This window comes from Penaeus monodon, chromosome 8 (assembly GCF_015228065.2).
Source record: "Penaeus monodon isolate SGIC_2016 chromosome 8, NSTDA_Pmon_1, whole genome shotgun sequence".
Classification (NCBI taxonomy): Eukaryota; Metazoa; Arthropoda; class Malacostraca; order Decapoda; family Penaeidae; genus Penaeus; species Penaeus monodon.
Genome location: NC_051393.1, coordinates 38322140 through 38337139, shown reverse-complemented (window position 1 = coordinate 38337139; position 15000 = coordinate 38322140). Strand labels below are relative to the sequence as shown.

Below are 15000 nucleotides of genomic sequence, written 5' to 3'. Positions count from 1 at the left end.
CTCACTCACTCACTCACTCACTCACTCACTCACTCACTCACTCACTCACTCACTCACTCACTCTGTCTTTCCTAGTCTCTCACAGAACTTATGCATGCATCACTCACTCACTCACTCACTCACTCACTCACTCACTCACTCACTCACTCACTCACTCACTCACTCACTCACTCACTCACTCACTCACTCTCACTGACTCACTCTTACACACACACACACACACACACACACACACACACACACACACACACACACACACACACACACACACACACACACACACACACACACACACACACACACAGATGCACATGTGGGCGTGCACCTTCTATTTATTTATGTATTTATTTTAACATCCTTAACATGGATTTTATTTTTATTTTTGTTTTATTACAGAAATTAAGAGCAACATCAAACTTGCTTGGTGGAAATTGGCGCCAGTCCTCACCGACCCCAGCTCAGACGTCTATACAGCCATCCCAAGATAAAGAAGATATGGACCCAGAGCTTGCAAGGTAATTGATGTTTTCCATTTGTTTGATGACAATTCTGTTTTGTTGTAGGTATGATTGCATAAGTTTGTATTGGGATATGGTTGCTTCATTACAATCACACAAACCAAAATAAGGGATTAGGCTTGAGTGAGCGGCTGCTCTGCCAGGTGCGCGGCTTGTAGGCCAGGCACACGTGAACACTTGTGTGCGGGGACAAGACTCTATGCTCCCCTTTGTGCCATTATTTTCTCTTTGTATGCATAAGCGTGTTTTAAGTTTTATGCCATTTGACATTTGCTTTGCTTTATCCAGATGGTAATAGACTGCACAAACTCCATATTATCTCTAGGTAATCAGTAACTTGGTACAAGAATAATAACGGTAAGTAAATCCCCCCCTCCCCCCCCCTGTAAACAACCTTGCAGTACTGGTCACGGTGGCTAGGAATACCATTTCCATGCTGAGCATGGAAATGGTATTCTCCCTGGAGCTGGTGCTCTTCCAGTCATGGCTCACGGACACTATATTCCACATTCGTTTGTCAATGTAAATAATGCAAAAACCCCTTTCTAAATGCCAAATGAGTGTAATCATGCACTCTTGGTGAGTCTTTTCTGTCACCCCAGCCTTCAGTCAAAATGCTTGTGTGGCAAGTTTGTGTCACCCTGACCCACAGCCAAATTTTTTTATGACGGCATGTTCACTTCACCCGCCCCTCAAGCCAAATTTTTTCATGGCGTGATGATCATCTGGATTTAAGGGGTTAAGGATATTTAATGATTGTACTTTCACATTCCACAAATGGTTCAAATGGCATATTACTAAGTAGTAAATACTGGCTTTATTGTTGTCTAGGAAGAAGTTACAGAATGTTAAATATTGATAAATTACAGAGAGAGACGTGTCTACATTCACCTATGGAAAATGATTATTGAGTTGTAAAGCATACCACTACTTATTTAGTTTGCTTTGAATGGTAAAGATGTGATTCTTCCAGATTTGTTTTATCTTCTGTTCTAATTCCCAAGAATTTAGTAAGGAGTAATTTTTGCAATTATAAGATGATGCAGAAAAATAACTCATATGAGAAACCATGCACAAAAAGAATGGTTAAAGAGTTTTCAAATGAAAAAGAACATTATCATAACAAGGGGAGGAATTCTTTACTAATGCAACAATGTCTCGCAGTTCTGATTTGGTAACTGGTGTAAAGAGGCAAGAAGTAATGTTTCAAGCATCCAAAGAATCCTATATATTGAATGTATAAAGAATATTTCTTGGATAAGTTTCTTGATGATTTTACAAAGTAATTGTTAAATCTCTATATAAAATTATTTGTTTCCATCCCATTTTAATCATATTTTTAAGATCAGGCATTTGTGCTTACTCTTACTTGAGTGACTTTGAGTTTGTCAGGATAATATTTAGCATTAGCCTGTGCATGAAAATGGGGTGAAAGGGAAAGAGGGGAGGGACGTCTAACCTTCCATGACATGAAAAGGGAGAATTTCACTATTGATTGTGAATGATTTTACATTTATTCATTATTTATCATAAGATCTGTGGTGATAAGGTATGATTTCTTATATCTTGTCATTCAGTAAACTTTTAAAAAAGTATTTTATTCACATTAACATAACTGTAGAGAATAGAAAGGAAAATAGGAGAAAGTGAATGTGTAAAGGATTTGACAAATACTAGCTCATAAAGTGTTTAGGCATTTTCTTGCTACCTATACATCTAGAATAATGGTTGATACATGAAGTCACAGCATCTTTTTGACTCCTAGCTATCCTCTGAACCACAACAGTGGTGAATATATGTAAACTATATATTTCATGTTTGTCAGTTGCAGCATAGTATCAAGATGTGTTTGAGGGATCTTACTTTTGTTTATCTCTTTTGCTTCCTTTCTTCCTTATCCTTTCTGTTGTTGTTTATATTAATGTTTATCTTATTTGTTTATTATTATTTTTTTTCTCTTGCCTCTCCTTCTGGATCTTTTTCTTCCCTTTTACCCTTCGCCTGAAGGGGACTGCCCTGAGTGAAGGCTACCTTGCTTTAGTCATTTGAACACAAAAAGAAAATGACTTTAATTAACTTTACAATTTTATTTATTTATTTATTTTTATTATTTTTATTTTTTTATTATTATTTTTTTCATGTAATAGAGTATATAATTGTGCTCATTGCATATCATGAGGTGGGCCATGTTGTTGAAGAATTTTTATTTTTTATTCAGTGGTCCCAGATATCATTTGCAGGTCGTAGTTTTTCTCTGATTTGCCAAAAAATATTCTAAAACAATATCAACTCTTTATGTGAAGGGCTTGTAAAACCCCGATTTTTGAATTTTTAAAGAAAAACTTCGCAATTGTGAACTTTACTTTGACCATTATATTCAGGTTTACATAAGCTATATATTTTTTTATTTTTCTGAAATTCAAAGATCAGCCTTTTACATGCTGTGTGCAGTCCCATGCTTGCAATCAATTGATCATAAGGTGCATGAAAATTATGAATGCTGGATAGTACAAAAGCTGATGTAAACAAAGAACTCAGAACAGGCTGTTTGAAATTTGGACACTTACCATTTTGTGTCTCTCTCTCTCTCTCTCTCTCTCTCTCTCTCTCTCTCTCTCTCTCTCTCTCTCTCTCTCTCTCTCTCTCTCTCTCTCTCTCTCTCTCTCTCTCTCTCTCTCTCTCTCTCTCTCTCTCTCTCTCTCTCTCTCTCTCTCTCTCTCTCTCTCTCCTCTCCGCTTCCTTCCTTCTTTCTTTCTTTCTTTCTTTCTTTCTTTGTTCCTTTCTCCTTCTTCTCTAAATCTAATGATGTATTAAAAAAAAAAAAAAATAGTGAACTTTGCAATAAGGTTATTACCAATTCAGTGCCGGGCCATAAGTGAAAGGCCCGGGCGAAGCCAGAACTTCGCAAATCTCAAGCAAGCAAGCAACCAATTCAGTCGGTTACTGTTTTCAAGAGAGGTCATATTTTTTTACATTTTTCCTTCTTTTTCTTTTCTTTTCTTCTCTTCTTTTTTGATATGAAGGTAGATATTTCTGTCTGAAATGTTTAATTAATTAATGGTTTAGATAATAAAGGAAACAAATCTAAGCCAGAAAATACTAATTTTCACTTTATTTATTTATTTATTTTTTGGTGGGGTGGGAATCCTGTTATGAAGAAATGGTGAACTATGGATAGCAATGTCAGTACAAAATTATTAGTCATATAATCCTGGCATGAATACAACATGTTGATGCACGTATGTGAAATATATGGATGGTGAGAGTTACTGAAGCTGGTGAATTTTTCCCACAATGGAAATGGGGAGGGGGGGGATTATAATTTTTGGGAGGTTTATATGCACATATGGTTAACCATTCGAGTCATCCTTGTTAATAGGATTAAACCCATTTTATTTAATGGGTTTCAAGTGAGCTTGAGCTTAAAGTGGATTACTTTTTCTCCTAGAAAATATTGTTTTTTTTTATATTTTACAGTTTAACCCATTATTCTCAGTTGTCAAAAATCTCTGAGAGCAATTAAACTCTGGTAATATCTGGCAGTGGCCCGACAGTGGGTGTGGGAGTCTGCTTCCTTAAGCCGAATGTCCCGCTCCACACGCTCTGGCGTGTTGCTGTGCTTATGAGCTGAACCTGCCAACCATGCGGTTCGCTATGACATCCTAGCACGTCACCCGGCAGGAACAGGTTAACCCACTCATGCCAGGTGTCACACCGGCTCATTGCCGGGTGTCTCATGAACAGGAAGTTCATGCCCAAGGACCTCTTAGTGAAGGGCGATGCCGATTACTGCAGCAGTAAGACTGACATGCTTGCCTTGATGCGGAAGGACCGCAGAATGTCACCATGCTGTCTACTGTCCCTACTGCTGCAGTGGATGGGGACAAGCTGTTGGTAGTAAAAGATCACAACATCGGCATGAAAGGTGTCGACGTTGGTGATCAGATGGCCAGTTACTACCCAACAAGTCGCTGCTCCGAGGTCTGGTACAGGAAGGTCTTCTTTTTCCTCTACGACATGGCCATTGTCAATGCCTGGGCTGTCCATTGCGCCCTGGGATCGGAGGAATCACAGAAGGCCTTCCGAGTTGGCCTTGCCTCTCAGCTCTTGGGGCAGTTCAGAGAAGGGGCCGACTCTTCGAGGAGTAGAGCTGTGCCATGTCCATCTACAGCCGCCACTCCTTGTAATCGAACGCACTACGTATCTGGTAGGAGGAGGAGGTGTAAGGTGTGTTCGCAGCATGGACGCAGGAGAAGCAGCAGGAGCTACTGCGTCGAGTATAACGTCGGCCAGTGCACCTATGGGTGCTTTGAAGAGTGGCATGCCACTTTGTGTGTGGCATGTATCAAAAATAAATAATATTTTTTTTATAAAATCTCTGGTTATCCCTCACAATATGTGGTCAAATATGTTACTGAGAGTAACGCACATGGCATTATAAGAGTTTGTACTCTATACTAAAACTTCCATCCAATTTACAATGAGACTGCATTTTAGCTTTACAAGCACGCAAAACATTGTGTTCGGTTCTCAAAAGCATAAACTTCAATATAATCCCAAGGCTATAAAATGGGGCATAAAACTGGAGCTTACACTCTGATTTGATCGCTTGCGGTGAGTGCCGTGCGCGGAGGTCCCTGGCCACGTCCAATCGCTGCTATATTTGTCACTCGGAGAGTAGGGTGTATGGCACTACGAAACACCCATCGCGAGTGGGTTAAAGGCATTATCTTTGCAAATATTTGAATAGTTGAATATGAATCATTGGACTCCTGTATGTGATTGGTTGGTTATCTTTGAAATTATGGCATCTATGATCAATGATAACATCTACAGGTTACATCAAAATAGAATAATCTACATCTCATTTATTTTTTTGAAATGAAAAATCCACCTCTTATGTGCCCTTTATATTGAAGTGCCTCTTACATTGGAAATGACCAATTTCAAATCAAAACTAATTTGAAGAGGTTGGATTGTAATGACCATTAGAGTGAAGCCAACCTAAGGTATTCTTATCATTATTTATACTTTTATTTTTTAACATTAGTACTAATACTCTGTATTCATACAGACCCCTTTATAAGTTACCAGCATATTACCAGTGGGTTATGATGGAAAGCATATTTCATGTGTAAATGTAAAGAAAACTTAAATTTTTAAAAGAAAAATCTCACTAAATATTTCATAAACCTGTGATTTGCATTTTTTCTGAGATTTGTATAAAAGTATTCTTTGGACATTCAGTAACTCAATCAATGGTGCTAATTACTAGCATATGTAGTTTACATGCTGGTGCTTATGCCCTTGCTCTTCCCAGGAAATAACCTAAGTTGGACTGTAACAATTGTTTGGTAGTTTCCTCATTTATGTACATATACCATCGGCACGCCAACTCAAAATGACCCTCTGTGCTTAAACATTTGCAGATACTTGGACCGTTCCTACTGGGAACAGCAGTCACAGCAAAAGCAGACTTTTCAGCAAAAGCAGGACCAAGGAGTGAGTGATTTGGGTAGCACTCTATCACCCACACAACCATCAGCACCCATTAATGCCACCAAGGCTTCACTCTCTCCAACCAAACTTTCCCAAGTCAAGATGACTGAAGTAAGTTTGCCTGGTCTGCTTTTTATTATTTCCATTATAGTTGTTCTTTGTCAGATTCTTCTCAGTATTCTACTTTTATATGTCACTATAGTCAACATAAAGATGCAAGATTATTTAGTTTCGGTAAGTCAAGGATTAATGAAGTATTCTGAGATAGTGTAGAGTACCAATAATTGTACTATTAAGAAAGGTCATGTGTGAACATAATCAAAATCATATGTATACTTCTGATAGGCTAGTCTGAGTAGATGGTTAATTGCAGAATTACCAGAATGGAGAGACAGAGGAAGTGGACGAGTTTGTGACAACTCTCCGTACTCAGTTAGAAATATTTGTGAATCGCATGAAGAGCAATCAGTGTCGAGGACGTCCCATTGCTAATGATTCATCTGTTCAAACTCTGTTCATGAACATCACAGCAATGCATGCTCAACTCTTGAAATACATTCATCAACAAGATGACAAAAGAGGTGAGTAGTAATATTGTTCAGAAGCTAGTTTCAGTGTGATGGACTGTAACATATGTAGTGTTTTATTGCTATTGCCAGGGTTACTAATTTTTATACAACTAACAGTAAGCTCCCATGATTCTCCTTAGACCATTGAATCTGGATGCTTCACTGCTATCATGTGGCCCAAAATATGTGCATTAGGCTTATATTAGCAGATAGTAAGGGGGTGTGTGGCTTGTAGGCTGGGTGCAGACGAGCACTTGTGTGACAAAGACCGCCATGCCTCCCCTTTACAGTCTTATTTTCTCTTTTTCTGCATAAGTATTTTAAGCTTTTATGCCATTTTCCAGATCATATTTATCATTTGATTTGCTCTATCCAAATGGTAATAGATTGTTTTCAGCCCACAGACTTCATATCATATCTCTAGCTAGTCCATAACTCTGTGCAATTGATAATAACAATAAATAAGAATTGTCTTTTTTTATATTCAATTTTCTGTGATATAACCTGCTCTGCCTGTCATGATCGTCAGGAATGGGATCCTGAGTATGGAAAGAGCGTCCTCCCTGGAGTCGGTGCTCTTCCCATCATGGCTCATGGACATTACATTCCACACTAGTTTATTGATGGAAATATTGAAAAAAATTCCCTTCATAAATACCAAATGAGGCTAATTACCCTCTGAGAGTTTTGCACACTTGTGGCAAGTCTTTCTCATTACCCCAGCCTTTAGCCAGAATGCTCACAATGGCAAGTTCACATTACCCCTGGCCCATAGCCAGAGTTTCCTATGGCAGCATGTTCATGTCACCCGCCCCTCAAGCCAAATTTTCTCATGGCATGATGGTCGCGTTATCCGGATTGTAGGGGTTAAGGAATGTATATAACTTTATTCATAGCAACATTAAGCATCCCATTAAACAACTCTTTGTACTTTCAGTAAACTGTGAACGTCTTCAAGACAAAATTTCACAGGTGAGGGATGCCCGAGCTGCCCTTGAAGCCCTAAGGGAAGAACATCGCGAACGGGTGAGACGAGAGAAAGAGGAACAAGAGCGTCTGAGGTGAGGCAGCAGTGAGGAATAGGAAGAATAAAATGTCCTTATTTGTGTATAGGATTTTTTTCTTTTGTTTTCCTTTCATTGTAGTATTGCTGTTTTTAAGGACAAAACTTAAAATGAATTACTTTTACCCCTAGAAAATACAGTTTTTTATTTTTTACAGTTTGTATAAAGTCACCATAATTTTTCATTTGTATGTTTTCTTTGTTAGTGTTCTTGATTTTGATGTAAGCCTTTGTGATATTTAAAAAGAAAAGAAATAATCCTTGTTTCTTATATTCTTGATATGTTCAGGCAAGTTCAGATGATGCAGAAGCTAGAAATCATGAGGAAGAAGAAGCAGGAATATTTAGAGTATCAGCGGCAGCTTGCACTTCATCGTATGGCAGAGAGTGAAAGGGAGATGTTCAACAAGGGTTCTGTGATGGGGCCACCCCCCACCTCCATGTACCCAATGGGTTACCCTGCATACCCTGGTGTGGCTGGGCCCATGCCAAGCCAGCCACCGTTACCAGGGCACATGTATCAAGGTCAACCTGAGACGGGGCCTCCCCAGGTAAAGCCTTTGGGGATTTAGTTTTTGTATATTGTGTTAGAAACATCAATTAAGCAGTCAATAATTTGTTTAGGTTATAATTAATATGACCTGTTTCATTTTCAAAAATTCAGGGAGGTGTACCACAAGGTGGAATGCCTCAGACAGGAGTCCCACCAGGTGGTGTGCCACAAGGTGGCGCTCCGCCAAACTCTATGTCCTACCCTGGAGGACCAGGACAAGGCCAATACCAGCATCCTCCTCCAGGTGGCCACCCAGGTCCAGTGATGGGAGGGGGTCAGGCTGGGCCTCCACCTGTGACTCAGCCAGGATACCAGCAACCGCCACATGAATTTTCCCCGTATAACATGCAGGGTAAGTTAGTGGATGGAGAAAAATACCTCTTGTGTTTGAATTTCATTTCATATTTGGGTGAAAGTGCTTCTCAGTGTCATTAGTATACATTTATTTCTCAGAGTAACAAATAGAATAAAGGCAAAACTAAAGGACAGAAATATTTATGCATTAAGCCTAAATATTATATTGAATTGTTCATATAAATGGTCTTTGTGCAAATAATGTTAGTTACCATTTTAAGTAAGCTGTTATGTACAAAACAGTCAAAGTAAATATCCTAGTTGATGCCTGATACCTGAGAAGTTTATATAGAAGGGTGGATATTCATACCCCCCCCCCCTTTTTTTTTTTTTTTTTTTTAATCCTGTGTACATAAGATATTTGTTATTTGCCACTTTATATTTATAAATAGAATGCCTATGTTCCTATGTTTTATTTATTTAGTATTATTATATATTTTTTTTATTGATAGTGTTTGTGATGACCATAGTTGGCATGAATATTGATTTTTCTTTGATGAACTAAATGTTTTTTTTCCATGTCTTGAATAAAGTGATGTATCAGTTTGTATTGAGTAATAATGATCATAAAAATTTCAGGAATGGCAAACAGTCTGCCAAATATTAGTGGTGGGATGCCAGGCTACCCACCCCAACAGCAACCTGGGCCGGGCATGGCTCCTCCGCAGATTGCTGGTCAGCATCCCATTGCTGGGCCAGGACAACAGCCGCAGGGCGTGATGCCCATGCAAGGTGATATGAGTGGAGGAGCACCGCAGATTCCTCCTCAAACCCAGCCACCCCCAACAACACAGGAGCAGCAGGCTGAGCTCATCTCATTTGACTGAGTGTGGACCGAGTCTTTCTGTTGCTAGAAGAGGAGAGGATGGAACCCAGTCAACTTTTTCCAGCTTCTTTTCTCTGAGGTCTTTTCTTATACATACTTGACTATCAGTAGAAGAGATTTCCATTTATTAGGAAATTAAATATACTTCATTTTGATGCTAGTAATTAAAAAGGAAACAAAAATAAACTGGTCTTACAGAAATCGTAAGCAATCCGTTAAATTACTGAAATATTTGGCCAGGTGACCAGGATCAGTTTTAGTAATTTTTGGTTTTCATTCAGTTCTTTTCATTGGTTTAATTTTGTGTTTTTATATTTTATTATACATTCACGATAGGAATAAACTTAAATGGATCATATGCAGCTGTATTTGACTTTGGAAAAAAAAGCTAATTCTATTAATTCTGTGAAATAATAATGGGAAGTGAATATACTTCAACATGGATTATTTACATGTACAGTGCTGATAAAAACTCTTGTCCCTCCTAGTTGCACATTGTTTTGAAGTATGACAAAAAATTGCAAACTTTGCTTGGCTAGTTCAGGTGCAGTTGGCTAGTCCACAAATAGAATTCACACTCTTGCTGTTAGTGATTTGCACCTAAGATATTATCTTATTCATTATTGCTTAGTTATTTTCACAACTGATTGATATATAATTTACTCAAAGAAAAATGTATTTGTCTGTCAGCAGTTGGCAACTCTTCATCTTCATTAACTCTGTATGAGCATTTAATCAAATAATAATGCAGAATGGTGTTAACTCCCCCCTCCCTTTTTTTTTACTATTTTCTCCAAGTAACACGCTCGTAAAGTCAAGCCTTTTTCATGTTAAAGTTTTCTTGTATTTTGTCTGTGCTAAATATAAAGCTAAATAACTAGTATGTTTTTAGCAAAACTCTTGATATCAAAATTATTATAACTTGATGCCAAGTGTTTTAGAAACTCCATTACATGAAATTAATGACTGTAAATGGACATTGGTGGATTGCTGGCCATAAATTCAGCAAGAGTTTTTACCAGTACTGTATACATGATTTGAGTTCCTTTATGTATAGGCAAATGGTTTAAATAATTTGAATGAATAATTGATTTTAATGACATTTGCCAGTGATTTATCCTGTGTTAGTATTGAAATGTAGAAATTTTATATATCCTGTATATGTTATTGTTTTCATATTCTTTGCAAATATTACATACTTATGTATAAGATAATGTTGATGTGGTATACCAATATTACTACTCAAGGTATATACACAAGCAATTTAAGTCAGTGCAGGTAAAATGTTTACAAAACCTTATATAGCTTATTGATAATCTGTTTGTTCAGTTATCCTTTGGCAACCTTATATGTTATTAAAATTGAAATTTTTACTCATGCTCTAATATATGTTTCATCATCCTTGATATATATATGTACATACAGTGGATACTGTATACTTACAGTGGATACTTTATGCTACAGGATTTCTTTGAAATAAAAGTCTGAAAAGATTTGCCCCAGTTTTTAGTTACTTAGTGATTTCCTCATCAACTTTTATTGTTAAAAAGGCTGTGCATCAAATTCAAAATCAAAATTAAGTGCACAGCCCCTAACCTATTGCCGCCAGGTACATGCAAAGTCACTGCAAAGAGAAATTGGACCTAGCCCATTATGATCCAATGTTTGATCAATAAAAGTTGATTTGAATTACCCACCCTGAGGTTTGAGATAAAGCCTTACCAGAAACATCTGGCAAGGCCCCTTGATGAGTGGTATGGGATTCGTTTGGGAAACAGGCTTGGTGCCGACACTGCCAGAAGAGAGATAAGTTGATACCCTGGCTGATTCATCCCCAATTTACCAACAGTTAGAGTTCTGTTTTTCTTGTCTTGTATTTCTTCATATATTGATCAGATATGGAAGACAAAGGAGGAAAAGGCTCATTTTTTAAACAAGGAAAGGAAAAGTATGTGTTTAGGAAATATGTAAGCATACAGGCAGGGCAAAGTCAACAATAATATTGCTTATTGCTGCAGTGCACAATTCACCACCTGATGTTCCACCAGCAAAATCTTATCCTGGATGCCTTAGGAAGACTTCCAAGGCTACTGACAAGCTTCTTGCTTGAGAATTATATAAAAACCCTCATCCTGATAGCTCTCCTCAAAGAACTTCATCCAAACTGCTGTATCCAACACCACCTACAGCTGCCCATCTGCGGTGCTGCCTGCAAACCAATACTAATGGAGCATATGAAGAAAGTGTGAGGGGATTTTGCTAAGAAATATATGCACTGGACATCTGAATACTGGAAGAAGGGAATGTGGTCAGATGAATCCACATTCAAATGCATTCAAGATCATTCTGCTAGAGTAAGGTGGCCATCATCAATCAGCAGATTCAACCTGGCCTACACAGTTGGCATTGTGATGCATTCTGAATCTGTCATGATATGAGGATGATTCAGTGGTTTTAAAGGCCAGGGAAGTTTGTATTTCCTCCCCAAAAATGAAACAATGAATTCTGATGGGCTTCATTCAGTTTTTTGAAGACCATCTCCATCCCTCATATGAGTGTCTTGGCTGCACCGTTTTCATGCATGATGGCCCCATTCACAAGGCCAGGAAAATTACCAAATGGCTCACTGACCATAATGCTGACGTGTTACTTTGGCCTGGCAATAGTCCTGATTTCATTGATAATTAATGGAATCTAAAAGAAGTTCCAGCCTTGCAGCAGGTCGTCCATCACATGCATGACACAAGAAATCAAAATTGAGATGTTACTGCAGTACTTCAAAAAATTAGCTGACAGCATGCCAGGACTACTCATACTCTGAAAGTGAAAGGGAATATGTTAATACCAGTCACTATTCTCTAACATACATGTATTTCTTTAACTTTAATGATATTCATGCTTACACTATCAAATGTTCAGTAGGTACGATTCTTTTTGTGGTGACTGAACTGACCACTGTATATTTGTTTTGTAATTTTGATGGCTCCAGAAGCACTTGGTCACCAAGGATATCCCTGATTTCTCCATTCTTGTATTTTGGAAACTTTTTCTTCTTTCAAATACTATAAATATTGTTATTGTAATTAGTAGTAGTATTTTGACATTATGATTATGTGAATATTATTACTAATACTGATAACAATAAAGATAAAATAAAGTTTTCCAAAAATCAAGGAAAAGGTGAGATCAGGTAGGACTCCATAATGAGAAGCCATCTAAGTGTAAACAAAATTAATTAATGAAAACACTGGACAAGGGATGTATACACATGTGATACCAGCATCAGTGGAATAATAGCAGAAGAAACTAGCGTCATAACAGTACTGAAGACTCCTCAGATGCTGCTGTAAAGAAACTTCCAACATAATATCATATAGACTACAGAGGTATCAGTTTGTGAAAATAGAATCTGATGAACAGATGCTTCTTTGCTTTAACTTGAGCTCATGTTTCCATAATATGGCATGGTGAATAATATTCAATATTTGTTATAAACAAAGAAGCATAACATGCATATCACACATGCTTATCGAAATGCATATATGTATACTAGTTACCAAAGTGTTTTTATTCACATCTTGTCATTATAAAGCATATTGCTTTAATAGATAAATAATTAAATGTATGTATGTATCTGTCTGTATATATGAGTAGTGTGCACACACAAAAGCACCAACACAAATACAACAGAAACACAAATATACATACCATATATGCACATAGTTGCATCATAGTTTATAACTTGAGATCTCACAGCGAAAGGAATTCTAGATAAAGCTGCTGAAGGTGTTCTTAAAGGTTTCAGTGAAATAGGTTGACAAAAGATTTACTTTGTGATACTCCAGTAATATGGACTACAAAAACAATGTATGTGTAATAATGAAAACCATATACTTTTTCCTGGTAGTGAAAATTATTATATTTAAAAGTAAACAGTAGACTATGAGCAGGGATATTCTTTTCTGATAACAGTTATATTGTTTTATTGTTTATAGGTTTGCATAGCTAGTAAACAGTACTCAAGAAGCAATGTACAGTAAATGAGAATCTTTGTACCATTATAAATGCAAATATTCCCTTCTGTAAACCTGCTTTTAGGTCTACTTATTTACTGATAGTATTTTGAATTTATAATCTCAACCAAATTAAGTAATGGTATATATGAATTAATACTATTGTTCCTGTTGTAAAGCTACAATAAAGCTACTCATGAATAAAATGTTTTTTCAATTTAGTGAAGGAAAGAGAGAAACAAAGAAAGGGAGAGAAGGAGAAAGAAAGAAGGAGAGAAAGAAAAAAAGAAGAAAAGAATAGGGAATTTTAAGCATATGAAAAATGTAAATCTCTGCAAGGTACTTTTTAAAATGAAGAATGTGTATAATCATCTTGATGTCAGTTGCTAACAAGGAGTTCATCTTCCCATCACTTCCATACCGATGCATTCAGTCAGAATATAGAGAATGGATGGTTTCTTTTATTGTTTCTCTTACTTCCTTGTGTTACAGTCCTTGTCAATTTGCCCAGGGAATTCCAGCAAATGAATCCCTTTCTTTGCTGATGAACATAGGCAAGAAAATACATACTAAAACACATTCAAGGAAAAAAAAACTAATATTTCTTTTTTGTCTTTGAATTGACATGCTTTGCTTTGGACTGCTTCCAATAAATATGCTTTGCACTAAGATGTTACCATAACAAATAATGCCCTTCCAAGTTAATGAGATAGTGTGATTGCAGCCTCGACATACAGACATTGATTTTCTTCTACCATTTAGATGTACCAATCCACTTCCTATTTGGATTTCCCTAAATATATAACCTGGGTATCTTGGCACAGTGAAAGGTCAGAGACATGTCATCTGCAACTTATTTGTGCTTAGGGGAAATTAGAAAATGGAAACTAGACCACTGTTCAGATATACAAACCAAACTTTACACTGAAACAGTATTCCATATTCTCACTATAAATCTTCTCTGCTAGCAACAACAGTCTGTAGCCCTTGTGCAAACACTATAGTCTGTGGAATGATGCAAGTGGGACATTTCAGATCCAGAATACAAACCTACACCTTCCTCAATTGCAATGCTTTTGGATGATTAGCTGCTAGTTTTATTTTATTGATTGAAAAATTTCTGACCTATTAACATCTTAAAGCCCCCAGCTACAAAGTTTTCTGGATTTCCAAAATGGTCAATAGTCAACACAAACAAATTTACCAGACATCAAAGGTCACACAGCATATTCTTTGTGGCATAAAGTGTAAAAAAAAGAGTTAATGATAAGGATAAGAGGAAAAAAGAAGGGATGAAGAAGAGAAGGAAAAGGAGAGGAGGAGAAGAAAAGGCCATGCAAAATAAGTTCAGGCGAGGGCTGAGGTTGAGGGGTGATCCTTCACTGGGCCTCAGTCTGCGCCAACCTAAGCCCCCAAACCAGCAACGAGCAAGGGATTGGGTGGGTATCTGAAGTATGAGTTTCTCTTCAGAAAACAATTTCACTCTAGCATGGGTGTCTCCATGTATAAGTCAATAATTTTATATACTTATTTCCAATGTTTTTCTTTTCTGAAACTATGTATTGTGTTGTTTTCTCAAGTTACTTCAATTATGCACATAAATAT

General features: G+C 37.2%; 1 protein-coding gene across 2 annotated transcripts in view; it reads left to right on the top strand.

The window, feature by feature from the left end:
• The window catches only part of LOC119576342 (hepatocyte growth factor-regulated tyrosine kinase substrate-like), an 11572-nt gene extending 694 nt beyond the window's left edge, over positions 1-10878 (top strand). For both annotated transcript variants that reach the window (XM_037923984.1, XM_037923985.1), the window contains exons 2-8: positions 397-515; positions 5948-6128; positions 6391-6598; positions 7524-7647; positions 7939-8200; positions 8314-8554; positions 9136-10878. In XM_037923984.1, coding sequence (XP_037779912.1) covers positions 397-515; positions 5948-6128; positions 6391-6598; positions 7524-7647; positions 7939-8200; positions 8314-8554; positions 9136-9383 — 1383 coding nt within the window. In that variant the 3' untranslated portion in view covers positions 9384-10878. The remainder of the gene's footprint in view (positions 1-396; positions 516-5947; positions 6129-6390; positions 6599-7523; positions 7648-7938; positions 8201-8313; positions 8555-9135) is intronic.
• The last annotated feature ends 4122 nt before the right edge of the window (positions 10879-15000 follow it).